Source organism: Protomyctophum bolini, assembly GCF_963924005.1.
Source record: "Protomyctophum bolini genome assembly, chromosome: 9".
Classification (NCBI taxonomy): domain Eukaryota; kingdom Metazoa; phylum Chordata; class Actinopteri; order Myctophiformes; family Myctophidae; genus Protomyctophum; species Protomyctophum bolini.
Genome location: NC_137870.1, coordinates 11354746 through 11382706, shown reverse-complemented (window position 1 = coordinate 11382706; position 27961 = coordinate 11354746). Strand labels below are relative to the sequence as shown.

The 27961-nt window shown below is 44.3% G+C and overlaps 1 protein-coding gene across 3 annotated transcripts; it reads right to left on the bottom strand.

The window, feature by feature from the left end:
• Window positions 1-255: 255 nt before the first annotated feature.
• LOC308321995 (tumor necrosis factor receptor superfamily member 19-like) lies at window positions 256-25377 on the bottom strand. 3 transcript variants are annotated; one of them, XM_080773164.1, is made up of 10 exons: window positions 24713-25377; window positions 24050-24122; window positions 23443-23565; window positions 15534-15712; window positions 14770-14855; window positions 5019-5183; window positions 4607-4744; window positions 3790-3895; window positions 3122-3513; window positions 256-1566 (listed from the first exon to the last, which is right to left on the bottom strand). In XM_080773164.1, exons 2-10 carry the CDS (start codon window positions 24110-24112, stop codon window positions 1562-1564), a joined length of 1257 nt encoding a protein of 418 aa, XP_080629290.1. In that variant the 5' UTR covers window positions 24113-24122; window positions 24713-25377; the 3' UTR covers window positions 256-1561. The 3 variants fall into 3 exon arrangements, with proteins under 3 accessions (XP_080629290.1, XP_080629289.1, XP_080629291.1); XM_080773163.1 differs by having other exon boundaries at window positions 24050-24125; window positions 24713-25376; XM_080773165.1 differs by having other exon boundaries at window positions 3790-3892; window positions 24050-24125; window positions 24713-25376.
• Window positions 25378-27961: the final 2584 nt, after the last annotated feature.

Here is a 27961-nt window from a genome sequence, read left to right as displayed (position 1 = left end):
TTTTTCAAATAAATATATCCGTTCATTTCGTATTATTTTAAGAGTAGGCTAACTACAGTTGAATTTCAATGGACTTCTATGGGTTGGCCTGCAGTACACCGTGCCAACGGACCAGAAGTGGGGCCGCTGTCTCATTTGGGGGTGTGAAATTTGTAGTCCCTGAACTGGTGGAGGTGGCCACATAAAAACATGAACGTCTTTAAATAAATACATTTAAAAGGCATATAGAAAAAATAACATGAAGCTCACCACCGGTTAGTGTGTACTTTTTAGAAGTTGTTTATTTACAAATGTGTAAAATTATATCAAATTCTCACGTGGAAGCGTCCATCGGGCAACCACCAATACTAAAACTGGAGGCAAACAACAAAAAAAGGCAAGCATATTTATTTAGTCAGTCATGTCTATGTTACAAAAATATTGACCTATTCACTATTTTACAGTTATCTACAAACGGCAAATTTAAAAATCACACAAAACATTCTTCGTTGTCTTAAACTTGTTCAGTATCATGTCTAGATTGTCTTCAGTGCGCACCGTATCACTTTTGACGCTTGATTGTCGGGGTCTTTAAGAGACCAACACGTGATAATAATGCAAGACATTCTTTTTAAAAAAAAACTAAAAAAAAGAATACACGCCTCGGACAGTTAGTCCACTCGCTCCTCGTTCACTTTGTGCCACAAATACTCGGCCCGACGCTCCTCCTCGTCACTTTGAACTTCATTGGACTGACCTCCCGGACCAGCCAGCTCACATTCTGTGGTTTTGCATCTCTTTCAACTGCATGCGTACAGTATCCTCATGCTTTTCTTTGACCTGGGAAGTGCTTTTTGTTTGCATTTCTTATGTACATTTATGTCCCTTCTGTCGCTTTGAGGAAGGATTAGCTCTAGGGTCCAGAGGTGGAATAGTCTCGCATGGCCAGACCGTTTGCCTCTTGCAATTTTCAAATGCTTCCGTCATACAGTCTGGAGAACGGAAGCTCTTTCCATGAGTAAGCGATAAAGTGGATGTGACGCATCCCCTCACTTGGTGCAGTGGCTAAAAACAAGTCCTACTCGATGTCAAATCCACGATACTTTTCTGTGTTAAACTATCCACGCACGAATAACATGAATCTCCCGCTCGTATGAGTCTATGCTCCCGTCTCGGTTTGTTGTTTGCAACGGCACTACAGTCCCATGAGCACCGCATCGTGAATTGTTTGAATAATATCTTTCCGGTCTGAGCAGCGGAGACGGCTTCCGTTACTCTGCTCTTGGGAGCTGTAGTTCCTCCAGACTCTTGGGAGCTGTAGTTCCTCCAGACTCTACATACAGTAGCATTCGGAGATTGTGGAATTTAGTTGTCTGGCTACGCGAGACTGCTAGAGGTGGAAGGGTCCGAGTCTGGTCCAGGCGGTCCGATCACACAGGGGGGGTGGTGGTTGGGGGGGGGGTTTAGTGCTATCTGTGTGCGCAGGCTAGAGAGGGTCTCTGAAACTGGATCTGGTTGTGGCTGTCGTCAGGTCCATCCAGGGGGGGGTGGGGAGGGGTGGTGTGTGCCAAAGAAGCCCATTTCATCCTGGAAGAGAAAGTGGGAGAGACACACACACACACACGCCGTCCATTAGTAATTTATCTACCCAGGGTTGGCCAGTGGGGCAGGGGGGCTGAGTACATGAGTCATGTTAAAACAATATCTCCCATGGCTAACATCAAAGGGCTGGGGCTTGGACTCTGCCTGGCTGACGCTATCTCTGATACTTAACCAGAGTCATTCCGCTTCACACGGACATAAACACCACTGTTCCTGTCCATCAAAGAGACTAGAGCAGCAGTCGTGGCACAATAACTGCCCTGGGGGGAAACTGCACGCACGCGCCTGTTCAAGAGTAATGTTTTGTGTGCGTGCGTAGATGTATTTGAGTTTCGCAGAATGTCCTTTTATGTGTGTGATGGAGTATTTGCATAGTGTGTGTGTGTGTGTGTGTGTGTGTGTGTGTGTGTGTGTGTGTGTGTGTTTTAGACTACACTTGGGAATGTATTTGAATACTGCAAAGTATACATGTGACACACACACAAGTACACCATAATATGTGAGAGAATGTTTGAGCATTGACTATTTGTAGTAGAATAGCCCTGCCTTGGCCCAGAACCCTAATATCTCGGCCAGGGGGGGGGATTCCACTTTTGTTGTCGAGCACATGTTTGGTTTTCCATAATGGGAGAACCGTGTTTTAAACCAGGATGTTACATACAGTACCTTGTATGTTTTAGTTTGAGACGTGAGTCAGCTGTATTTATGCATCTCATGTATTCTTGTTCACGTACTGAGAGACCCCACATTCCAGTCTGCGACCCCGTTATCTCCCCCACGAAGGGAGGGGCTGGAAGGAGCGCCGCGGCTTGTGATTGGGTGAGACGGGCCGTCAGTCAGTGGGCTAGGGAGCGCTCTGCCGTGTTCATTGTGGCGGGGGATGAGGATTTGCTATTCTCGGCCTATCGGTTCGCAGCTCAAACAGGGCTGAGTCGGCTCTAGCGAACTTCGCAACATTCGACGCGGCGACTCGCACGTTTTAGCTCGCTCTATGGTGTCTCTCATGGCTCAAGTTGGCTTGAGACGGCGCCCCTCCGTCGCGGTCTAACGCTACGGAAAACTGTTGCTTCAGGGAGCGCCAGTCCAGCTCCCTGGCTGCACCAGTCCTGACACTATAGTCCTATCCACACATAATATACAACGTGTTGCCTGTTCTGGTATCTGTTCATATCAGTTGGGATTTATTTAGATATTTCTTGTTTTTTAGAGGAAGCTTTGGCAGCTCAGTCCTGGCAAAGCTTCGTTTACATAAGGTTGTTTAGTTTCCTGGACTTAAGTGTTTGCTCTCTTTGGTATGACCCAGTAAAAAGTTGGACGCCGAGGAATAAAACCCGGTCTCGCTGTGACTATGAAACATCAAGTGAGCACCTTAACGTTATGCATTTATTCAGCCACTTGCATAAAACATGATGAATAACAGACGTTTACCAATTTAAGTGTAGGTCCTGGGCTTTGAAATGTAGTAGAGTTAACATGGAGATACACTAGTATACTAAGTTACCCTCGACCGACTGCTACAGAGGGAAACGTCTGGACTCACCTTCCAAAGACGACGACGACAGCTGCTGTCTGGGAAGCAACACGTCTGTCAAAGTCTCCCCGTAGTAACTGTCTCCGGTCCTCCTCCGCTCCGCCAGGGAATTATTCTCCTCCTGGACGGCGTCCTCTCTGGACCACCGGGACCCTCCTCCTCCTTCCTCCTCTCCTCCTCCCCTCTCCACTTCTTCTTCTTCCCCCTCTGCCTCCGACCTCTTCCCCGAGGCTTCCAGGTCGTGCCTGGGCGAGGAGCCGCTGAAGCTTTCACAGCCGTGCTCCGGGTTCTTCTCCATGAGGGGCCACGTCTCGCCGCCGCCGCCGCCTCTGGAGACGGACTCTGGACGCGCTCCGCCGGCGCAGAGCGGTCCGTCGCTGCCCTCACCGGAGGTTAGGTTTCTGGGGAAGAAACAGGAACGAGACGGGGCTGCATGGGGTCAGCTGCATGTATAAATAAACATCTCCCTCCGTGTTCCTGAGTGCCTCAAGCCCCACACGGCCTTGGAGAAACCTACTGTAAACTCTGACAGTGATCTCACAAACTGTGTGTGTGTGTGTGTGTGTGTGTGTGTGTGTGTGTATATATATAACCGGCAGCCTGACACTAGTCATATAATATACAGTAAGTTACAATTTGTACACTGTGATTTATAGCAAGGTTTTCCTGTTCCTCACCCGTCGTTGAGGCTCATCTGTGACTGGAACGGGCTAGTGTTGTGACTCCGCCCCAAACTGCAGCTCTCATCGCAGCACAGAGACGGGATGAGGTGGACCGGGCCTGCTGAGCACCACACACAGACAGAGAAAACAATAAGGTACAGTACAACTTCACCACTTTTCAACCTATCTTCGTATAATTGGGCCTCACAGAAACCCGTCCACCAGTGACATCATCGATGGGGAATCCAAGTGAATAGAAACTGCAGGCTTTCTATTCCTGAAAAGTTACAATGCAATTATGGAAGCCATCGTTCTTGCCATAATAAAAAATGAAATATATATGAAAAAATATATATTGTTTACAAATTAAAAAACTACTCCTATGACAGTCGTTTTGCTATTTTATCATGAACATTAGTGAGGACCAATTATATGAAGATGGGTTGAAAAGTGGTGAAGTTAAGAATGGCCACAGGGAAACTCGGAGCCCCTGTGCACACCGGTCAGTGAAGTACAATAGAATACCTGTATACAAGTGATTTAATACCACCATGCACAGTGTGTGAGGAGGCCAGAAATGTTGTTATAAATAAAAACGACTTGTAACTATCATCACCATGGAGGAATGACAATATACTCTGGGTACTCGGGTCCAAAGAAACGATACCATAACTACTACTGTAATTACATCAGTCGCCATGATGGACATTACTCAGACACCACCAGCAAAGATCATGCTGATTCCTCTTCTTTCATCTTTGTTGTGTGTGTGTGGAGCAGGAGGAACCTTACCACAGGTGTGTGGAGGTGTGTGGAGCAGGAGGAACCTTACCACAGGTGTGTCCGGGGCCGAGGTGACACCGGCAGCAGGGTCTCTGCAGGGGGAAGTCATGGAGCCAGCGGCGGTCCAGACAGGACAGCTCTGCCCCGCCGTACGGCCCGTACGGCCCGTCCTGGGCCCTGAGAGAGGCTGGGAACAAACGCACAGCGGCTCCATCGTCAGCGCTGGTAGTGTTGGTGAGTTCGTTGGCTAAAACGATGCTGAGAAATGCTCGTCGACTACTGAGGAAAACTTTAATTAAATCACAGACAGTTGAAGCCCTTTTTAATTCAGGTGAAAATGACAACGTTTCGATGAATCGGTCACATCTTCGTCAGATGACGAAGGTGGTGGCACTCACAAGTGTTAAAAGGAATTTTTGAATGAAGTTTCTTCTTTTCCAATAATAAAATCATGGACTCACCACTGGGTTTCTTCTCCAGCAGCTGTCTCTTGCAGTAGATGACACACAGGACCAGCAGAGCCAGCAGCACGGTGGCCAGGGCACTGCAGATGACCGCAGCCAGCGCCATGTCCCGAGGACTCGTCACCACCGAGGGCACAGGTACCAGGTTCACACGCCCACTGCCTGAGAGGGACAGACAGAGAGAGACAGTCAGAGACACAGACAGAGACACAGACAGAGAGAGACATGTCCCGAGGACTGCCTGCCTACATAACAGAGAGACAAGTTTTTTTTTACAAGATTAACTCCTTGAGATCTGAGACCAGATTCTACAAAATGTCTAGATGAGCTATGAGCTTATATATCTGCTATTTTCCAACAGCTAAAGTATAAAATAATGGTTAAAAGCTAAGGTGACACAGATGCGTTCCAGGTCTTAAACTCAAGTATATTTCAAGCACATTGAAAGGGTAAGGTCAAGAAGAGTTTAGCTGAATTAATTTCTCATTAATTAAATTTTACTTATCATTGTCATTACAGTTTAATTATTTGTGTTGTGCCCCGGGCGATGCTGGGGTTGGGGAGGGTGGGGGAATGTGGGCGGTATGTTCTGTATTAATATTAAAAACTTTAGAGCAAGAGATAAAACAAAGGCATGCATACAAGTTTGGGGAATGAGACGAGTGGAAACAATGGGTACATACAGTGGGTGTGAAACCTAAACAAGTTTGGATGACATTAAGAATGTTTTGTTTGGCGATAAGACATCAACGGCTTAATACGAGGTGATAACAATGTGGTGTCAACAGACAATAATAATTAGAGACTTTAACAACACTGCATCTATCACAGTGTAATTGTACTCCATGAAAAGGGTGCGTAGTTTATTTTAGCACAAGATATAACGAAGATATAAACAAAGAATATCATTAATTTGTGCAGGCAAGAAAAAACAAAACAAAAAAGCAATTGAGAGAATGACTCATCTCAAAATAAATAGATAATCCCCTCATGCCTTTCTGTTGCTCCTTTTCATAGAACTCGAACCAAGTAAAACAATGTTTTTATTATTACTCAGTGACTCTTTTATGCCTCTGAGTAACCGCCATCGCAAAATCGCCTCCCAATTGCCGCTGTGATAATAAGAAAAGAGGTAGACCTTTGGGCTCGACGTGTGGACACAAGGGGAAGGATAAGTACCGTACAGTATGTACGTGTGTGCTTACGTGTGTATGTGGGGGCGGGGTTAAAGACAGACATGCCTGTGTCTGTCTGTCTGTCTGTCTGTCAGTCATAGCAACTGTGTCAGAGTGCCAGCGTTCATGTGTGTGCATGCATGCACGCATGAAAGATGTGCACACACACACATTTACGTGTACAGTATGTGTTACAGTGCTGCTATCATAGTCATCACATCGCTCAGGGGAGTAATTTGATGTGCCTGTCTGCTCCACCTCAACCTGCCGCGAGCATTCGTGCGCACACACACACACACACACACACACACACACACTTGCGTCAAGACTTTTTGGCTCATTACACAAGTTCCCACAAATAAGGGCCATCGTAACTTGAATATGGCTCAGTGTTGGATACAGTAACACACACACATCATGCACTCTGTTAGACGACAGCTCAAATCACAACTAAATGAGGTGAGAAAGGAGGGGCGAATAGTTGGTGATGCCGTTACATAATATTGCGTTGTGTTGTGTTTAATCAATATCTCATTCACTGATGCCAGACATCATCCATCTCTGTCAGACTACAGTATCTTCTATCGGGTGAGTTTATTCGTGACAGAAAGGCTCCATCACTGATTACACGTTCTAGTAGTTCCTAAACCTCTCTATATTATCCCTCTTCCCTTCACCGTTTCAGGGTACCAACTAAAGGGTACACAACTTGGTAGTTATTTTTCCATTTACGCATAATTTAACACATACACCACAGAGCAGTGGTTCCCAAACCTTTTAGCCTGTGACCCAAAAGAGATATTAGACATTATTAGTAATAATAGCAGACCTACAAGCTTGTAGTTCAGCTATTTTCACTACTTCTTACTTATTATATATTGTTTTATTCATGGAATTCTTTTTTTTAATGTATGAAATATTTTAAATATATATTTTTCGGGTGATCTTTTTAAATCATCTTTTTTTTGTAGGAAAAGAAAATGGGATTTTTACTCGAGTCGAGACCCATAAAAATCGGTCCGTGACCCACAAATGGGTCCCGACCCACTGTTTGGGAAACAGTGAACTAGAGCCCTGTGGACGTTATTATTAACAACAAAAATGACAAACTGAAAGAACACAATGTTCGTGTGTCTGCAAGTTGCTTTCCATTGTGTGTTAGGCCTCGTTTGTCTGCCTATACTCAAAATTCATTCAGCGCTTGTACTTGTACTAGTATTCTCTTCTTTTCTTTTTTTTGGAACGGCCCAAGCCCTATACCTGACCCAACCAATTTGCATACATTGTCGACCCGAACCCAGCCCTACCCGACAGGCTTTTGTCGGGGCCCCGTCAGGCTCGGGCTGAAACTGGGAACTGTTAGTTTGGCTGTGTGTCTACACACGAATATGACGAACATTATCTGAATTATCTAATTGAACAAGCATTGACCTTTAAAGGGCCAAACAGATTAAAATAATTGCCCGTTACCATTATAGGTAATCAAATATAATTTTGTTTAGCACAAAAAAAAGATGAAAGTATTCATTGCACAGATGGAGATAGCGCTCAGTGGGTGTGGAGTTACTGAGAGCAAACAAGGTAACCTGAAATAGAAGTTTGCTTAAACTATGAAAATGTTTGACTGCTTGCCCACCATCAGAAGGTAAAAAAGAAAAAAAAAGTAATTGTGAGCAATAATCTGAATAGATAGCAAACACTATAAACAGCTTTTTGTTTGAAAAAAATATTTTTCAATGACTCCCCTTCTATCGCTGTTTGCTTTTTACTACATTAATCATAAATTGAACAGGGTTCGGCCTATTCACATTCAAGAGCTCTTTGTTATACAATGTAAACATTACTTCAGTGTTAGACAGGGATTTTTTTTTCTCCTTTTCTTTTCATTGAAGCCAATAGGGGATAAGGGTATTTTAACATTCCATCCAAGAGGAAGAAGGGGGGGGGGATCCTAAACTCACAGCAGCAGCATACCAGGATTCTGTTTCCAGGGTTACAATGAAAAAAATCATTTTAATGTGCATTGTCAAGAGGAAATACATGACAACTGGTAGTGAATAATACCTGATTCAAAATGCACAGCTGATTTAAAGCAGAGGGCGTGTTCGTTGACAGCTCAATTGTGCACATAAACAATGAATGTTATAATATAACCTTAATATTTTCATTGGAATATCCACCCTGTCATCACACTAACTCATCATAAGTTGAGCCCTGTTATGTACCTGCCGAAACGTGAACCAACACACTTTGAGACAGTGGAGGAGGAAAGACGCACAACACTGTTAATACCCCCCCAACAATCATACATACAAAGATGAAAGTATTCTAGTTGATGCTGGTAAGAAGCAATCAAGTTATGAACACAAAGGAATGGGTCTGAAGAAGCCTTCCTGTGGACACTGTTGTGTTGTGCAATTAGGCATCTGTGATCTGAAGGTTGTACCAGCGGAATATTGGTATTAGCAACAAATGATCAACAAAAGAATCATCCACCTGTGTAGGCATTGTCTAGACACATGCATACAACTACACCAATATTGTAGACGTATAGAAAACATCTCAGTTCCATTGGAACCGACCAAAACAAGTTAAGCTCAAGGCCACCACACCGCCTCAATTAGAGTGAGGTTACTTATACGATTAACTGATAAAATGGAGAGCAAAAAGGGAAGTACGCAACTACGCACACCACAACAAAACAAGTACAGGTGCTGAACAAAAATGCGTACAGCCGTACACTGGAGAAGGAAGGGAAGTCTGCACACTGTTTCTTAGCTCCTCTTGGTAGAAAAAAAATGTATTCAATAAATGTTCTACTGGGAGCCAGGTTGCGAACGTGGACTATGTTCAAAAACAGCCACGGTGATCATCCTCATCTCTCCCACACACCGCGATGTGGAGTTCCTTTATCGCGGCCCCTAACAGCTGCAGCAAACACAGATAAAGGAAGGCCCATTGAAGAGAGCTCAGTGCTCACCTGCTGATGTTATCTCCACACCGCACTCTGCCAATAAACCACAGCCTTTGATACCGCTCTCTCTGCCTGTTGACTCTATGGAATGCCAAAGTCAAGGTACCAAGAAAAAAGTCCTTGGCAATTATTGAGAGAACTATGGTTTGTCTATTGTTTGGTTGGAGGTCTATGCCTTACATGTCAAATGTAAAACCCATTTTTGAGTGGTGCAGCCACTCCATTGCCCAACAATGTGTGTCTCTGACTGGCTGGCTGGGTCCGTCCGAGGCGAGCACGGAAATGCATTTTTTCCAGTGTCTCCGTTCAGACGGGTCTGATTTTAATAGGTTCTTAGTAAACGTTGTGGTTGTTGTGGCTTCCTGGTTTACCAGTGATACGTCTTAAGTCTCATAAGTTAAGATAAGATATCAATCTTTATTGGTTAGATTCAGGTATCATAGCAATAGCAGTAAGAGTGAAACACGGGAAAGGTACAGGTAAGAGTAAGAATGAAACTAAATGGTCAAACCACAAAACCAAGAAATAGTTTTTCTTATCATCTCTTTACTCTTACATATACCTATCCTGTGGCTACTGTATTGGCATGCCAAAGGTTCAAGAAGAGACAGGTTGTAGTTTACATTCGCTTGAAATCACCACAAAAAAAACGACGTTTCTTTTTATTGGCCTGCTTTTCAGGATTGAAGAACAGGTTTATACTTTTGAGTAAACATAAAGTGAACTCGGGTCAAATAAGCAATTGACTATTCTGTTCTACTCAATCTCTAACTATGAGTAAGAAGAGTATTTTAGTTTTTTTTTTAAAACATTTTGATAATCCTTTACCCTGAAGAAATAATAAACAAATATTCAATTCAAAGTGGTTCTAGACCGCTTTGCAGTTATTACCATTGTTTTGCTATGAACTTTTTAAACCTGGTCCCTGACTATTTACACTTTACAGCCTTATGTAATACAGGTCCCAAACAGACGATCTGCCTCTGCCAGAAAGTATTTAATTACTTACAAATATGTAAAAACCCAAGGGGGCATGTTTGTGGCAAAGTGTATTATGACAACCAACGTCTCTTTTTAATGTGCCAACAAAAATATTGTGGTTTATTTGCATGCTGGATAATTAATTAAGATGTTGGTGAGGAGGCAGTCAGAAATACTATAAGAGCATTACTTCTCTAGGCATATCTTCACTGACATGTGCTTCACTTTGGTTTTGATGCCATCATTTCCATTTCTCTTACTTTGCTCTTGTTGCCTCACAGGCACTTCAGCTAAGATGATTTGCCAAGTTCTGTGGTTGGCAGAGTAGATGCCACATGAGCCTTTTGAGTCAGTAAATAGAGGACGGCTGGGATTAAGTTTAGTAACGGCAGAACCTCAGGGTTATCACTGGGCTCAGAGGTTTGATGGATCAACAGTTCTACTGCGAATGACGCTTAACCCGCATTTTAATCAAATATTCTACACTGCCGAGATTGTTTTATTACCTTTAGATCATACGCTGAAGTATTTGGGCTTTAGATCCGTGAAAATCTGGCGAAAAAGGATTACCGGTAGTCACATCCGGTTTTAGTCCGGGGTAAGAATCTTCTATGGCTGTCAATGCAACATGGTCGAATCCTTAATCACATACGGACATGCTGATAATATCTAACTTGCGGAGGTAGCGTGCCTTGTCCACGGGCAACAGATCTTTAAATGTATGGCATTGCAAATACGTTTGATAATCGATACTCTGCGCAATATTGTTTTGGAAATGCCGCAAATTGCATTGCAGTGAACAAGAGCAAATCACAACTTCCCCCGGGGGTGGGCGGAGTCACAGCTTTACGCCCTGAATACACGCCGTGGTGTCAGTCTATCGCACCACCCGCCATCTTGGTGTGCCACAAGACCGCACCCGCACCACAAGACCCTCCTCCATGAGGTGTTGTTTGCATTGGCCTCAATTTCCCAGAAGCCCTAGCAGCCCAGCACATGGGTTGATTTCCGGTTTCGTCATCATAACGTGACGGCCTCATCACCAGGTCCGCGACAAAGCCGCTGTTTCTTTTTAATTATTAAAATACGGCTAATTATACACGTAAAACAAAAGACGGGTTTAGCGTATTAAGCAGAGTCGATCGTTTGATTAAACAATTAGCGGCCGTCAAACTGTTAAGTTAGCCCTCGCCTACAGTAGCATATCAAAATATAAAGTTCTGTGGTATATTTCAAGAGCCTGAGTTTGCCTGCAACATTTGCATCAATCCTTCAAAACAAGAAATTATCTTGGCTCTATGATGAATCCCGGTTGTGCATGTGTGCTCTATCCAGCCCAGCCCTCTTTTTTTTGTGGAGATCTGCCGTGACAGTGAAGAACTCCAGCAGATGAAACACATTAAAGAGTCTGAAGGAATCTATAAAACACAGTCTCATTTCTACCAGAGTCCATAAACTGGCTGGGGAAACAGAGGGAGGGCGTGGAAGCATAGAAGAGAGTAGAAGAGGGAGGGAGGGGAGGGTGTATGAAGATTTACGGTCACAGTGGCTGGCCCCCTCCCCTGCACAGCTGCACTGTCGCCTGGGGCCAGTGTGGCCCTATTAGAATGATCTCCCCTTTAAGTTTTCACCACCCTCTCCGCAAGATAACACTGGAGGGAGAGCGAGACTTTCAAACATTTGGAAGCGCTCCACTGAGACTCTCATCTGTAGGATCTAACTACCAGCTATGTGCTCTGGGATACAATGGGGCCCATTTTGATTCAAAGCCCCCCGAAGTCAGACAGATGGACAGACGGGGTAGATGGAAGGAGGCTGTGTGTCCTCGTTTTACACACACAGTAATGTAAAGAGAAAAAAAGAAAAGGCATTCTATTAACCAAAGCTAGACCGTGAAAAGAGACCGCAGGGCAACGGGGTTAAGCTGCTAAAACAACCGTGTAATAGTCGCTCGCGTTTGCATAGCCAGTCCTGACCCAATCAGGGTTCATTATGAGCAAAGGGCTTGTTCGATATCTCTGAAATAGGCCTGTTACAATACTACAGTAAAACGGCCTAATTGGGCTGGGACGGCTGCCGTAGGCTGTTAATCCAGCCTGACAATGTGGCGCGGGTTCAAGTCCCGATCCGATGCTGCATGTCTCTCTCCTCCCATTTCCTGTCAGACTACTTTACACTTTCAAATAAATATTTAAACTAATATTTAAAAAAAATATATATATATAAAAGAAGCCTAATGGGTGTGGGTCGTCGGTGGGTGTGTCGTTCCGTCGGATGGACCCTGTGCCCCAGGTTCAATGCCAAAAAACACTATTCATTAAATCGTCAATCCATCGCAATTATTTGTATGACAATTAATCGTTAAGTAAAATATCATTATCGTGACAGGGGTGCATACGTTTGTTTGACATACTAACAGTCTAACAGGCATTAGTCCAACAACACCGTCGCTCCTGACATGCCTGGCCGCTTACAACTAGCCCGTGGCCAGTTCAAACTCACCCGTGGCTCCCGATATGCGTGGCCGGTTAACAACTAACCTGTGGCAGGTTAAACTCACCCGTGGCTCCCGATATGCGTGGCCGGTTAACAACTAGCTTGTGGCCAGTTCAAACTCACCGGTGGCTCCCAATATCCATGGCAGGTTAAAACTAACCTGTGGCTTCCTGTGAGGATAGTTTTAGGGTTGGGTTTTGGGGTAGGGTGTCAGACTAATGCCTGTCGGACTGTTAGTACGTCGTACCAAACACATGCAACGATGCACCCGTCGTGACGGCCCTGATCTGGGAGCCGTCTTCATTGGTCTAGCAGATCTCTGCTGGACCTGCAGCCTCAGACACACATTAATGCAGCCAAAGCAGAAACAGCTGTTCCCCTCCACGCTCATCAGGAAGTCACACTCAATTACCAACGGTATAAGTTCACTGGGACCGTTCTCTTCGTACCGGAGTCTCAGAATCATAAGGTTATACTTAAGTACTTGTAATGGGCGGGAAAAAAGGGGAGGAAGGTAATTGGATGTGTGGCCTACTGGAATCCAATCCCTGCTTTGTGTGAACGTACTGTAACAATGCAACTCCCCTCTGAGCTTAATAGGCCTCATTAAAAGAACGGCGGTAAATTGCACTTGAGACGGTTGCTTACTTTACAGTTACTGTAACTGTATGACAGATGTATGTAAGGTATGACAGACAGCGCAATCATTTTTGGAAGGATCATTAAATTACTCATCGTTGACTTGATAAGTGGTGTGGTAAAGATCTAATGATGTAATGACTTAAACCAACATTCAACAAATTAGTAGGTTAATAAATTAGTGTTGAAGTTTCCACACGCTCTCGTTAAAACCTATAACAATGCAACGATATTTTTTGTGGTCGTTATTTAAAAATATTATGTCCTTGAGACATCAATGGAACATTTAATGAAGGAAATTCCCTCACTCAGCCAGAATGGAGTGATGATAGCTGGCAACATGGACCCAGTCTTGGCAAGGCCCGCTATTATGCTAGCAGTATCTCATTTCTACTTTTAACTGTTCTGCTTTAAAACAGAGCATTTCTTTGGATATAACGCACGGTTGGCTCGCTCAGTAAGACTTTGTGAATGAACACACGAAGGGTTTTTTTATCCACACATTCGGTGAAGGCTATGGTTCTGATTACTTCCAAGGACCTTGTGCTGGCATGTTTTATATGAAGGTATGTGTGCTTTGTTGTGGCATTAATACCGGCTGACTGGTTTAACATGGAACTTTGGTTGTGGCTGCGTTTGGACTTGGGAGTTCATTATTGTGCAGCTAAGCTAATGGCGATGTTTGCTTTCAGGCCATTGTGTGCATGTGCCTTTATTCCCATCATCACAGGTGAGGGCGACTTTCTGTGGGCTTCTTGTATGCACCACCACAAAGCCAAATAGCAGTTAACCACATGTGCAATGAAACATAAAAGAATGATTTCAAAGTTCACCTCCTCCTACTCCACCATCAAAACAACATTTTGGTGGTGGTCGTTGGTACAAGTTAGTACATTCTTTGTCCTACAGTATACTGTATCATACATCTGTGTTTGCAGTTCATTTGTTTCCAATATGAAACCTAAATCCTGGTAATAACGTTTGACCTTTAAAACATAGAAAAGTAGTTACAAGTCGACTGTTTGACCTTAATGGCGTAGAATCATTTATTCTCATATTCACGACAACCTTTTACTGGGTGTGTCAGTAGTATTAGTCCAGTGGTTTTTGACCTGTGGGTAATTTTGAAAATAGCCGATGGCGATCTACAAGCACACAACGTCTTGTGCTTGTAGATCGGCTATTTTCACAATAGTTTATCTGTGGAACCAAGTCAAACCAAGTCAAACAGCAATACGTTTGGTTTGATTGATGTGTTTCAAGCCTTATGACCTGCTGTAAAACCTTTTGCCCTTCGGGGACACTAATAAACAACCTTGAACCTTGAACTAAATTGACTCAACTCCTTCAACTCTTACAATTCCAAGTGCTTGTCAGGGTGGGGGTCCCCAGTTCAAATATGATTCTTTTTTGGGCCACAGCATGAAAAGATTGAGAATCACTGTGTTGGGTAGGAGTAGGAAAATAAAGGAAAGATGCTCACAGTGCGGTTCATAGGGAGGTGGAGGGTCCCCACACGGTATACACTCCATGTCTTGGAAACCACTCAGCTTCGTCTTCCTGTAATATCTGTCAGATAAGCACATAATGACATTTTATTATAAGCCAACACGTTTATTGTGCATAGTTGAGTCTTTAAAGTGTGAAACGTTTTTACTTGACCATGATACAAATTGTATAATGGATTAGACAAGCCATGTGTGCACAGTACTGTAATGTTAAAAGCTGGTGAGTAAACAGCTGAGGCAAATCTCTCTTAACTACCGGTATTCAAACTTTTGAATAGAGATTACACTTCTATTCCACACGTTCTGAGCTTGTAGATAGGCTCCTTTATTTTGTAAAAATATTTTATGCTGAGGGGTTTTACCAAGTATAATGTGTAGGGATGGGTCCAGTTAAGCGATTAATCGTTAATAGGATAAAAATTTACTATTTAAAAAAAGAATAATTATATATGTATATATTTTTGTTTTGTATAAAAAAAGAAAATCTGTTGCAAAGGCTATATTGTCACCCAAACCCTGCCCATAGTAACTATATTTTAGAGGATACCATTTATTTTGTTAGCTTATTTTCCTTTTGGACACTTTTACACATTCCTAGTAATTGGAATTGGTGGTTGACATTTTGTCGTGCTAAGTGATCAGTTGTCCTCTCACCCATTAGGTCCGTTAACCAAGTCTAATTGGAATTAGTGGTAAACATTTTGTCGCGGTAAGTGTTCAGTTGTCCTCTCTCTCTCACCCGGGCAGGCAGTCACCACACACTGCGTTGCTGGTGGTGGAGCAGTTGCCCTTCTGGAAGCGGTTGATGAGGCCGCAGTCCAGACACGGCTTGCACTTCTGCAGGCTCCGGTCCTCTTTGAAGCGGCTGCTCCGGCAGGGCACACACCGGGCATCCTCTCCGTAACCGAAGCCACATTCCTACAGGGATTAAACGGAGACAAAATACCCCCTGGGTAAGAGGTGGGGTGATGGTGATGGGGGGCGGGGGGGGTGGATGATGTAGGAGGGGTGGGTGTGATGTGGGTGCAGCTTGATGAAAGGGTCTTGAATGTGGACTGCCAGGGGTTTGGAATTAAAGAAGGATCTTGGCTCGCGGGATCGGAAAAGGCGAAACAATGGCTCGACTCTTTGGAGAGAGTCTATTTTACACTGGCAATAATCTCCCTGACTCTCTGTGGCGTGAATGAGTGGCCTTCCGCTGCACGGTCCAGAATGGCAAGTGATTTGAATGATAAAGGCCCCGGTGGACACCCACTGTTGTATTATTGCAAGTTTATTGCAGGTTTTTTGATGTCTCCCCCTCTCCTCTGGAGCAGACTCAGCAAGTGTCCCCGCTGATTGAGAGAGGCCAGTGTGCAAAGGCGAGCACTTATTTGAGCCGGTGTGAGAGTCCGCCCGAGGATTATCCAGAAGTACACGGGCAGAATGAGATGAATACCCCAAGCCTTCACCCTACAATGGGAAGTGCACTTAAAAAGCACAGCTTCCTATTACTGTGTGACTGATCTAATGCCTCGATACCTCCTCCTGCTCTTTACCACATTTAAGTCTGTCTTCTGTTTCTGTAACGTGTTGAGAAAGTAAAATAAAGTGCTGGTTTACAGAAGTATAAAATAGTGTGTTTCCATACTGTGAGTTTTCTGAAAAACTCATAATTTGCACACACTTTTATTTAATTGTTTTATTTTAAGTTTAAAATGGTTAAAGTGGTTAAAACATTTGTTGCTACAGTTATACTCGGTTGCTACGGGCGTTTGCTAAGGCCTCACCAGCACTGCTTCTCTTTCTCCATAGCCATTAGCTTCTTTATTAGCCACCTCTTTTGCATGCTCTTTTCTCTGAAACTACGGCGCTGTACATGGTTTTGAACAAATCGCCAATGTTCGGACGTCGTTTGTGATTATCCGGTGATCGCAATTGGGACATTAACGTTTTATAGAGCAAGGATTGGCCTTATTTTAGCTCGCCAGCATTAACGCTAATACTTTAGCATCCAAGATGGAACCCAAAACCTGCATCATAGTGGAATTGAATCTCATCACGTGGCACCCAAGCACCACCACTTTCATCCTCCAGGTGGCACTCAATGTGTTAAAAGCCAAGGTGACACAGATGCGTTCCAGCCAGGTCTTAATGGGATAATTAATTTCATCACTCTAACAATGTGTCGAGTGTCGGACACTATGCTACAGTATATTATATAATAGTATAGCTTTTCCTCTGTCCTTCACACTCGTTGGTAAAATGGTGGAGGGCCATTAACCTTGACCACCAAATGGACATAATGCAGGTGGACATGGTGCATTCCAGCAGATATCATTGTATACCACTGATAAAAACGGACCCAGCGAGAATGACATCATTCATTGTATGTGCTCAACAGCAGCTGCCCCCCCCCCCCCCCACTGCTACCGCACCACATTCCCAAGCCAGGAGGATGGTGGCGGGCAGCGGGGGGGCTCATATATCATTAAAGTGAAGGTCAGCTTCAAACGGGGCGCTCCTCTCTTCGCCCGTGTCCCATTTCACTGCCTGGGCATTGCAGTCATGCCGGAATGTGGGCACAAGGCTCTGAAGTGTGCGTGCGTGCGTGCGTGCCTGAGTGTGTGCGTGCGTGTGTGCGTGCGTGTGTCATGCATGCGTGCGAGTGTTTAGATTCTGGGCTAAGCAGGCTGGCAAGGGGGGGGAAATGACATATGGGAAGATGTGATAATTTGCGTGACGGCACCGCAGAGTCCGGGTAGAACACAAGGAATTCGGTCCTTCCAGCCAAACACATCTGAGCCTGACATTGAACCCTGGGCCAGGCCTGGCCGGAGGTGAACTAACTAGCTAAGGGTTGGGGTCGACCACCGCAGCTGTTGTTATGAAGCAGCTCTCCATATAAGGCTCTGCTCTCTGGTGGGACAGGGCAGGGCAGTGGAACAGTGGAGGTTGGGGGGGGGGGCAGGGCAGAGGGAGCGGGAAAGTGACAGGGCAGTGGCAAGGGCGGCAGTGGCTCAGGGGTAGAGTGGCCGGTAGAGCGGTCAGATGGGTACCGTGAGGTTCCCAGTTCGATTCCCCCCAGAGTTAGTGTCGAGGTTTCCTTGAGCAAGACTCTGAACCCCTCATTTCATCTGATGTGCAGCGTGGAGCCTTGCATGGTTTACTCCGCCATCGTTGTATGAATGTGTGTGTGAATGTACAATCTTTGTAAAGCGCTTTGGATAAAAGCGCTATATAAATCCATCATTTACCATTTACAAGAAAGAAGCCTTTCAAACCATGGTCTTGTCTTCCTGTATAGAGATATGGGCCAGAAGCCAAGGCAGCACAGTAGAGGAGATAGGTTGGCACTGCACCACACTAAAACATGGTCCACTCCTTATGAGGGCTGCAAGGGGCCAACCGCCAGGGTAGAGCTGTACAGTTAATCATGTATGTACTGTACATCATAATTAGAGTTATGTCTGCAATAATGAGGTAGTGGCTCAGAGGTAGAGTGGCCGGTAGAACAGCCGAATGGGAACCGTGTATCTGTGTGAATGTAATGCACATCTATGTAAATCACTTTGGATAAAAGCGCTATATTAATGCACCATTTATTGTTCATAGTATTGTCCATAAGCTACAGTATAACCATCTATCTCGACTGCAGAGTGCTTCAGACTGGATATAGGATTCTTTGGCGGTTGCGCATGCCAGTTTTATGAATCCAGACGACGAAGTAATGGAGAATCCTTCTCCACTAAGCTCAGTGTTGGCTTCAGCCTCTGCCCATGTGGCACCACCACATGGCAGGACCAGGGGCTGTTTGCCACGTACACACAGACAGCAGGGCAGGGCACCAAGCTCTATGCAGGCAGCACAGCACATCTCAGGAGTGATCTCTTTGTTTGCTAACAACAAAGCCCAACAGAAGGGCTGACACCGTAACCTGATTGAGTGTGGCGGCTTGAAAGTGAGAAAAGATCTCTAGTGATTTAGTGATGAAATTAAAAAGCAAACTATAGCCTTTAATAAGAACTATTTCCAAATGTTTATCTCCCGTAAGGCGTACAGTGAGTCAGAACATAGAGTATGCTACAGAGAATAAAGGTCTGCTTGGGTCATGTCTGTATCGACCAGTACGGTATATTCATGTCTGTATTCGACCAGTACGGTAGTCATGGACCAGTACGGTAGTCACGGACCAGTACGGTAGTCATGGACCAGTACGGTAGTCACGGACGGTATATTCATGTCTGTATCGGCCAGTACGGTAGTCACGGACCAGTACGGTAGTCACGGACGGTATATTCATGTCTGTATCGACCAGTACGGTAGTCACGGACAGTATATTCAGGACTCACTTCATCAGTGTGCTTCAATTAGTCAATCAACTGTATACGGTGTGTATGCTTATGCTATGGTGTTGACCGACTATGATGAAAACTAAGTTGAAAAAGCCCTGCTGTGTTTAAAATCTCCTTTCCCTTCCTCCAATCTTCTACCTATCTGGTGTGGGGGGGGGGGGGGGGGGGGAGAGAATGCCAAGCAAAACAGCGACAGAGGGGAGGGAGGCTGGCTGGGAGCTGAAGCATGTTCAGACGGGGGGAGATGTTTCAGAGATTAAGAGGGAATCACACGGCTCTCCAGGGGAGGCCAGTCATCTGATCTGCTTATGAAATGGTGCGGAAAACAATGCAGGGTTGTTAAAAGGCAGTGTGGCCTCCTAGCCTTGCTGCAGACACACACTTTCTCTGCCACTCTCTGCAATAAGACGCACACAAACAAATCAACACAACACAACACACACACACACACACACACAAGAAAAACTTCCTCTGCATGCCTTTTATACACAGTCCTTAATAATTGGTTGCTTTAATGTTGGTGATTGACAAACTTAAGCTTGTTTGACTTTTGCACTTATTTTGTGTCATTGAGAATAAATGCTGAATTACATGGGGGGTAAATTTAAATCTTCTTTCACTGTTTATATGGCTCTCTCTCCCTCCAACTACCCATCTGCCGACATACTCTGAACTCCCTCCAATGCGAACCACTAGTCCTCCTCGGCCCCACAAGGGTGACCATGGGAAATTCTACGCTCTTTTCAATGCTGTCGACACATCATCAAAGAGACCTTGCCTCTATGCCAGGAGCCGACGTTACCATCGCGCACTGGAAGGCAGTCAGTCGCCACACAGTAAAACCCTCTGTGTTAAGTGTATTATACTCTCAGAGTTAAATTAACACTGAGGATTTTACCGTGCAAACTCCACTTTCTTTTGATGCAAAGCCAATGGAAATAATAATAATAATAATACAATTTATATAGCGCTTTTCAAGATACTCTAAGTTGCTTTACAAGTAAAAACAAGATCAACTTGCCACACAGGATAGCAGAAACAAATCAAAAACAAAATGCAAAGAGAAAGACAGAGGACGTTCCCGCTGCGTGGGTGGTTCTTTTAGCTTCAGTCAGTGTAGAGGAGCTAATTGATGTTTGTCAGCCTGCCTTTAATACAGAAAGACACACACACGCGCACACACACACACACACACACACACACACACACACACACTCGCACGCACAGTCGCACACACACACACACACACACACACACACACACAGTCACACACACAGGCAGACTTCCAGAGCAAACTGGGGCACATTCCTTTGGGATCTCTATGGCAGCCGCAACAGAGGAACGTCGAAAGTCTGCTGCTTCCCCTCAGCTACCATGGCACACTCTGGCCCTCTATGAGTGGTGCTACTCGTCTGTACAAAGACTGCTAAAAGGATAATTTATTGTCATTTTGATTCATTTCTTTATGTTTAATACTAATTATAATATTACCATTACTAATTTCTCTGATGGTGTATTTGTGCCGTAGCACTTATATACTCCAAAATGCTCCAGTTTTCAAGTTTCAAGTTTGTTTTCCTATGTCAAACTTTCGGGCAACTGCAGATTAGATTGGTTTGTTTTTGAGGGGATGTCTGAGTTACCTTTTTCCTTTATAAAAGTTACAACCTCTTGAAGTATAAATTACAGTGTGTATCCCTACTGGTCTGGATCAGAATTTCCACATATTGATCAAGGTGGCAGGTCTTACACCAAAGCTTCTCTGGATACATTATCTTTGTAATGTAGTTTCTGCTACCTAAAGGGCTATTACTAAAGAGTTCTAAATAACAAACACTCAAGCAATGGTTAATAACAGAAGATAGATTTAACTTTTTTTCACTTACACCCCCTTTAACTGTAAGTGTGTGTGTGTGTGTGTGTGTGTGTGTGTGTGTGTGCGTGCGCGTGTGCACGCTCGCGTGAAATGGTAGAGGGGATGGCACATGACACAGGTTAACAGGATTTTTTTCCTATGACTGATCCACTGATGTAAATAGATTTTACTCTATGACTAAATATAATTAAAGTTGGATATGAAACACATGCTGTATAATTTAAAGCACACATATATATAATTTCACTCAAACAATCAGTCACCGGTTCAAATCATGTTTACAACCTGTGTCATGTGCCTGTTCTAAGTACCATGACCACACACACACCCCCGTCCCTCTTTTGCTGTGTTCACACAGGCAGAAGCAAAGATGCAAAGCTACACAGTGCATTTGTAGCTGTTGTAGCTTTCGCAGCAGCTACAAGTGCCGGATTTGCTTCGTATAGCTTCACGTCGCTGACTTCCATTGACAATGAATGAATGTGTTTTTGCGTCTGCCCGTGTGAAGTGAACGCAACAACATTACTCTAGTCTACAGTACAAAACAGAAATCAGAAAGTATTCGCATGAACATAAAAACGACTTTGGGAAGCCTTCTGAATACAAGGGGCCGGGTCTCTATTGTGGGGCAGGCAGGCATCCTGTGCTACCTTCAAAAAGTGAGCAAGCCAAGGCGCAGCCAATTATTAACCAGGACCCTGGGGCGTCTGGCTTCATTCGTGCCTGTTGATCTGCCACGGGAACACGAGGACTACTTCAGGACTACTGAAGCGTATTACAGACCACAGAGTGCATGTCTGAGCCAACCAAGATGAAAGGCAGCTAGGCTTAAACAGCATGTGTGCAACAGATGTCAAGGGGTGACGGGGTGTAAGATCGGATACTGTAGTTTAGTGTTTTTTTCCACCTGCATGTACCTGTGCATAATATTATGTTTAAGTTGGTGAATGAATATGTTGCACCTATAGAGGAAAGTGTTTTGAAAAGGACACCTACTGCTGTATAGCTTTCTCTTGTAAAAGGGCATGTCATCTGTTAGCTATAGAGGTTTAATGTGTTTCACTTATGAAAAGGAGGCTCCGCATCACTCAAATCTGTGCGCAATCGGGTGTTTTTTATTGCAAGCTTTCGGTCTATTGACCTTCTCCAGGCACTTACAAAGGACACCAAAATAGAATTACCCCACCAGCTTTTAATAATGAGCAACATTTTCCTGAGATGGATATGTAGTGTATAGGTTTTGAGCCCTTCGTTTGCTTGCCAAACTTCAACTGATGCCATTCAAGGCCTGTTTGTACAAAGCACACAGCCATACAGGACATGGCAAAGGTGGTGAAAAAGATATTGCGGTGTGCAGCAGCAGAATGCATAAGGCATGGCTTCTTTCAAACGGCAGCAGAGACAATGAGTTGGAAAGGGAGAAAAACAATGGAGTCCATTCAACTACATGAAGGTCAAAAGTAAAGGGTGTGACGGATTAAAGAAGGGCCGTGTTCACGAAAGCTAATAATTATTTGGCTGCTCGTTCCATGAAAGGGAGGAAGTAATAAATAATTTTAGGTGCCCTGGAAAAGACGCACTTCTCTAAACAAGGACGTCCATTTTGTTCCTGTTCTGGTCTTTTTCCGTGTTTGGAGAGAGACGGTCCTTTTTTCTTTTTTAGTCACAGGGAATGATTTATCCGAGTTTTAGTTCAAGGAAATAACAGGGTGATTCAAAGGACCAGGTTTCTGATCCCTTCCTACCTACTCTTTCCTTTGTGGAAGTTGTGCCAGTTAGCTTACACAGTGTGGCAGAACAGAAGCTGCACCAGCTATTTCCCCACTAAAGATGGAGCAACAACATGGCCATTTAAAACCCCTACTACGCTTTAGTCCAGTTTTTAGCCTGTGGCCCAAAAGAGACATTTGATGTCTCCCTGCATGGGACCCAAAAACTATAGTGGAACAAGCTCACAACGTGTCGCTTCGCACCACGTTGTGAGCTTGTAGATCGGCTATTTTAAGTGGTGCAAACCACTTCCTTAACTGAGTATGTGTGTGGGTCCCTGCCTGGCTGGGTATGTGTGAGCACGAAAACAGCATGGTTGTAACTCTGTCATTTCTCAACCGTTTCGGACGCGGGGCGGCTTGCGGGTCTGGAACCCCCCCCCCCACACGGAGTTGCACCACTTACTTCACACGGGTGTGATTTATTTTTATAATTTATGGAATTTCTTTGATTTCTTCATGAAATTACTGAAAAAGATCATTGAATTTGTGATTTTTTTTTTTTAACGTCTGTTGAAAATGTTTTGAAATGATAATTTAAAACTAAATGTAGGAAACATAAAAAGAAAGGCACCCACTGAAAATGTGTCCACGACCCACAAATGGGTTTGGGGAATGAGCCACTGCTTTTATAGTCAACAGATCATGATTATAGGAAGGGCCTCAAACCTTTGACAGCTCCTGCCCGGCGTCGCACTGCTTGCACGGCTTACAGCTGCCAAGCTGGTCCTTGTACTCCTGTTCCCTGCACCCCCTGGTCTCCTCCTCCTCCTCACTGGCCCTCACGGGAACCTGAGAGGACCAACAGGGATTTGGCAAAGGGGGGGCAAGGTTTTAGGGATTCCTGCGTTTCATCACGGCTTTCATCAGTAACATACAATGCGGTACTGAACCCAGAACGATGCAGCATCATAATCCCCCCTCCTCATAATAGTTTCAGTATTTCTGGCCCCGCGGGGGTTTGATTCCTCTTGAAAGAAAGGTTTGATACAGTTGCATATTATCTTCCCATCGTGCACGGGGGGTGAGCAGTTACTGCCAAGAGACAACAGATGTTTACAATAAATGTAGACCTAATCATGAGTTGATTGATAGGGAATGGGTTAACAAATTACCCAAAGGCTATATATGCAGCCAGAAAATATGGTAATACTTTATAATTATAAACATTCGTGTAATAGCACATTATCAAAACAAAACAAAATAATGATTTGATGGAAGCCATATGTTGTTATTGGATAATGATTGTATTGAATAAGACTAGGCCTATATTTACCAGAGATGAGTATATCACATGGACGGTAAGCAGTAAGAAGGTGTGTTGAAGCAGCCAGGCCATTCTGAAGGACCTGCTGTTTGAGAAGGACAGAGGAAGATACCACATCATTCACATAAAGCATGCACCGGTATAAGGTGTGTGTGTGTGTGTGTGTGCGTGTGGGGTGGGGGGGGGGGGGAAGAGGTGAGCTCAACAAGTATTCAATTTATAGCTCTAGCTAGGCCTACTTAAAATAGCCAAAATCCTACATTTGGAATATTGCATCAGTATTAGGCCACACAGAATCTATCGCTGATCTAATCTATTTGGTAGCCAATCCCAATATGTGATTCCACGTTTGCAAGACATAGGCTATTTTATGATGATCTGCATGTTAAACATCTGGCGTCCTCCTTAAACAACTTTGTAATAATTATTTATACAAATCATGGCATGCACCCATTGTCTCATTTCACTCATTCCACTAGGCCTATAGGCTAATAATGTAGGACAACTATTATACTCCGCATGAAAATCCTAAATGTCTCAATAATATGCATGAACTTTTGCCGCATCATAACCACTAGCCTACTGCACTACAGTTGCACAGTTTAACAATACAATATCAAAGGAACAAATGACCAAAAATAACAACAACAACAACAACAACAACTATCTTACCTGTTAGAAAACGCGTGGTGGTGTTGGTGGAACACAACACAGCAGTGGTTTTAAAGCAGTTCTTCGTGCACCACCGGTCTGCACGACACCATCCCAGACCCAGTCCTATACTGCTGCAGCAGCGACCAGCGAGCACCGTACCCGTCCCGTCTGTGCCGCTCCGCTCCAACTCCAAGCCAACCAACCAGCGGGTTGGTTCCTTCCACCGCGGAGAGAGATCAAAGGATCTGAAGCATGTAATCTGATCTCCGATCAGCAGCACCGAGCAGCACAGTCAGGCTGAGGCTACATCAAAGCGCAAAGCAAAGAGCGGCGGATCAGGGACGGACACTCCGAAAAACAACAGTATACCATTATTATAGTATGATCATGTGATGACACACAAGTTAACTTCCAAGTTCCAAGCGACTGCTGTCTCGCGACTGGATGAAAAAAAAATGGGAGGAAATGCACAATGGAATTAGAATTGAGTAGTTTATTCCCAATCCGTTTCTGCATTGAAATGCTGAGCAATTAAACCGGCTCTCTATCTCTCTCTCTATCCCTCCCTCTCCCTCTGCTGTAGTGTGCTCTCTCTCTCTCTCTCTCTCTCTCTCTCTCTCTCTGACTGACTACAGTCACTGTTTGTTTGGTTTATCTGAGTAGAGGGAGGGCTGTGGCTCTTTGATGCCTGCTCTGCTCTCTCTGGGACCAAAGGGAGATGATTTGAACTGAAGAAGTTCTAGTCTAAGATCCCAACGCCCGAACGGTCGGCCCGTCGCTTTGTTATTGGCTCGCTGGTTGTTGGTTGGTTGTCAGGGGCAACCCAGTGTGAGTGGTTCGCAAACGTTGCGGACCCTCTGAAAAGGTTTTGTAGGGTAGAGTCGAGACCTCATTTAGAGATTTTGTTTGTTTAAGTTTTGTTTCAATTATTCCAAATAGTTTTTAGTTTTTTTGTAATAGCCACAAACTCAGAGCTTTTATAGATCGGTTATTTTCGAATAGCCTAGTAGGTTTAAGTTGATGCTAAATTAACTAATTTGCTGGGGACCCCCCCAAGGACCCCTGCATGGGGGTGCACTTTAAGAACCACCGCTGCAACTATAGAGAGTGAGGAAATGTAGGAGCCTACTTAGGTCTATTTAGTTCAGACTGCAGTTTAATGTGTAAACCATTAGGATTGTTCTAAGTAGACAGCCTGTACTACAGCCTATACCTCTGTCATTGGTTGCTATATAATAGCCTATTACATTATCTTCATTTTATTTAGTGTATTATTGGGCGATGTCATCGTTGGTCATCCCATGCAAGTGTCCCTCTGGGCTATGGGACAGCCTTTTGAAGTGGAGCCACACTGCGCTCCCTTTCATCTCTGAGCTACAGATGAAATGACGTCCTCCCACTGCCCCCCCCCCCCTCTCTCTCTCTCTCTCTCTCTCTCTCTCTCTCTCTCTCTCTCACACACACACACACACGTATCGGCAAGTTGTTTTGTGCCCACTTGGATCAGTGGATGCCATTAAAATCGTGTGTGTGTGTGTGTGTGTGTGTGTGTGTGAGAGAGAGAGAGAGAGGGGGGGGGCACGGTATTCGGTACTGGTATACTACTACTGGACAGGGGCAAAAGTTCATTTCTGTAGTTTTTAGGCCTACATGTCTGGGCATGTTCAAATCAGGACGTGTTTGTTATGTTATCATTTTGAAGATGTGACATGTGAGTGACTATATAGGCTACTACTGTTTAAACTGGCATTCTTCAATATAAATGTGTTTCAATTTACAAAATAGGTCAGACAGAACAGGCATCATGATCATGGGCTGACAGCCCAACACAAAACATTATTTTTGCTTAGTTATTATCACTATATATAGTTAATTAACTTAAGCTTATACTGACAAATTGTCAGTATAAACTTAAGTTAGGCTATAGTGAATAGTCAATTCATCATTGGCCATCAGGCCATGACTCATGAGCCTATAGTGCAGGTGCAGCCTGCCTGTGATGGATACCTTTCCCACCACGGAGTAACCTCGCGGTAGACTATCATCCACCTCGGAGGAAAGGCCGGCAGTGTCGGTAGGCCAATCAGAGGCAGGCGGAGCGTTACCATGTCTATGCTCGGACTAGAATAGATCAGAGCCTTCAGCCTTAGATATTACATGGCTCTGGAATAGATATACGCAACGCCAACGCATCATAGGCTATTGACTATCCAGCGCCTTTTATCCATCCTTTTATATGATTAACAGTTTTTGTATTGAGTTGTGCTTGAAATGTACTGTAATTCTGCAAACTGTTAATAAATACTTCAACCAATCAATCAATAGCCGCACAAAACCTGCCAATGCCACACGTTTATTGAGGACATATCCTCTGTGTCCTCAATAAACGTGTGGCACTGTCAGGTGGCATATTTTATGTGTTGGCTCCATCTATTGAAACTTTTGAATAAGACAAAATAGTTTGGTCAAATTGGACGGGACAGATGCCGACAATATATGAGCTTTGGCTCCATCTAGTGGCTGTTTTAGAGGTGTTTGCAGCGCTGCGCACAGCATTGCCATTAAAGTGAGAAAAAAGCTAAATATGTTCTGTAGACAGTGCATCATCATGCATTATAGGCTACCGAACTGAACCCCACTTCCACATGAATGAATCCACACTTCCACAGTGCAAATCAATAACGGTCTTACTATAGTAGAATACTAGAATAGTAGGCTATTTTCTATTCTGTTCTATTATTCTATTGTACAGTTGTCTGCAGACGTATTAGCTCTGGACCATAGCTCTATGGACCAGAGCTACTGCAGACTATAGAGTAATATATATCCTCAGTGTTATATACAATTATGGAACCAAATGGACAGTGTATCGTATCTCCACTGAGGCCAACCGTGTCGCTTTAAGAGATGTGCAGTGCGTAGCGTGCACGGTGCAACCTGCAGTATGGAATGTGTTCAGTGGAAGGTGACAGTACAGCAGTGGTACAAGAAAGACTGTCACATCATTTCATCTGGATTATAGAGGACCATTTCATCATCAACACTGCATCTCGGAAATAGTGGATTAATTGCGGAGTGCATTGATTCATATGCTTCTGTTCCTCTCTTTCATTTGAATCATTTGTAGAGTAGTGTTTAATTTTTGCTGACCGGGCTGCAGTGCAAACTGGTTGGGTGTGTGTGTGCGTGCGTGTGGGCTGTGGGTGCATGGGACGGGTGGGTGGGTGCTAGTGTTCCGCTGATGTAGGCCCTGAGGGGCGGACACGG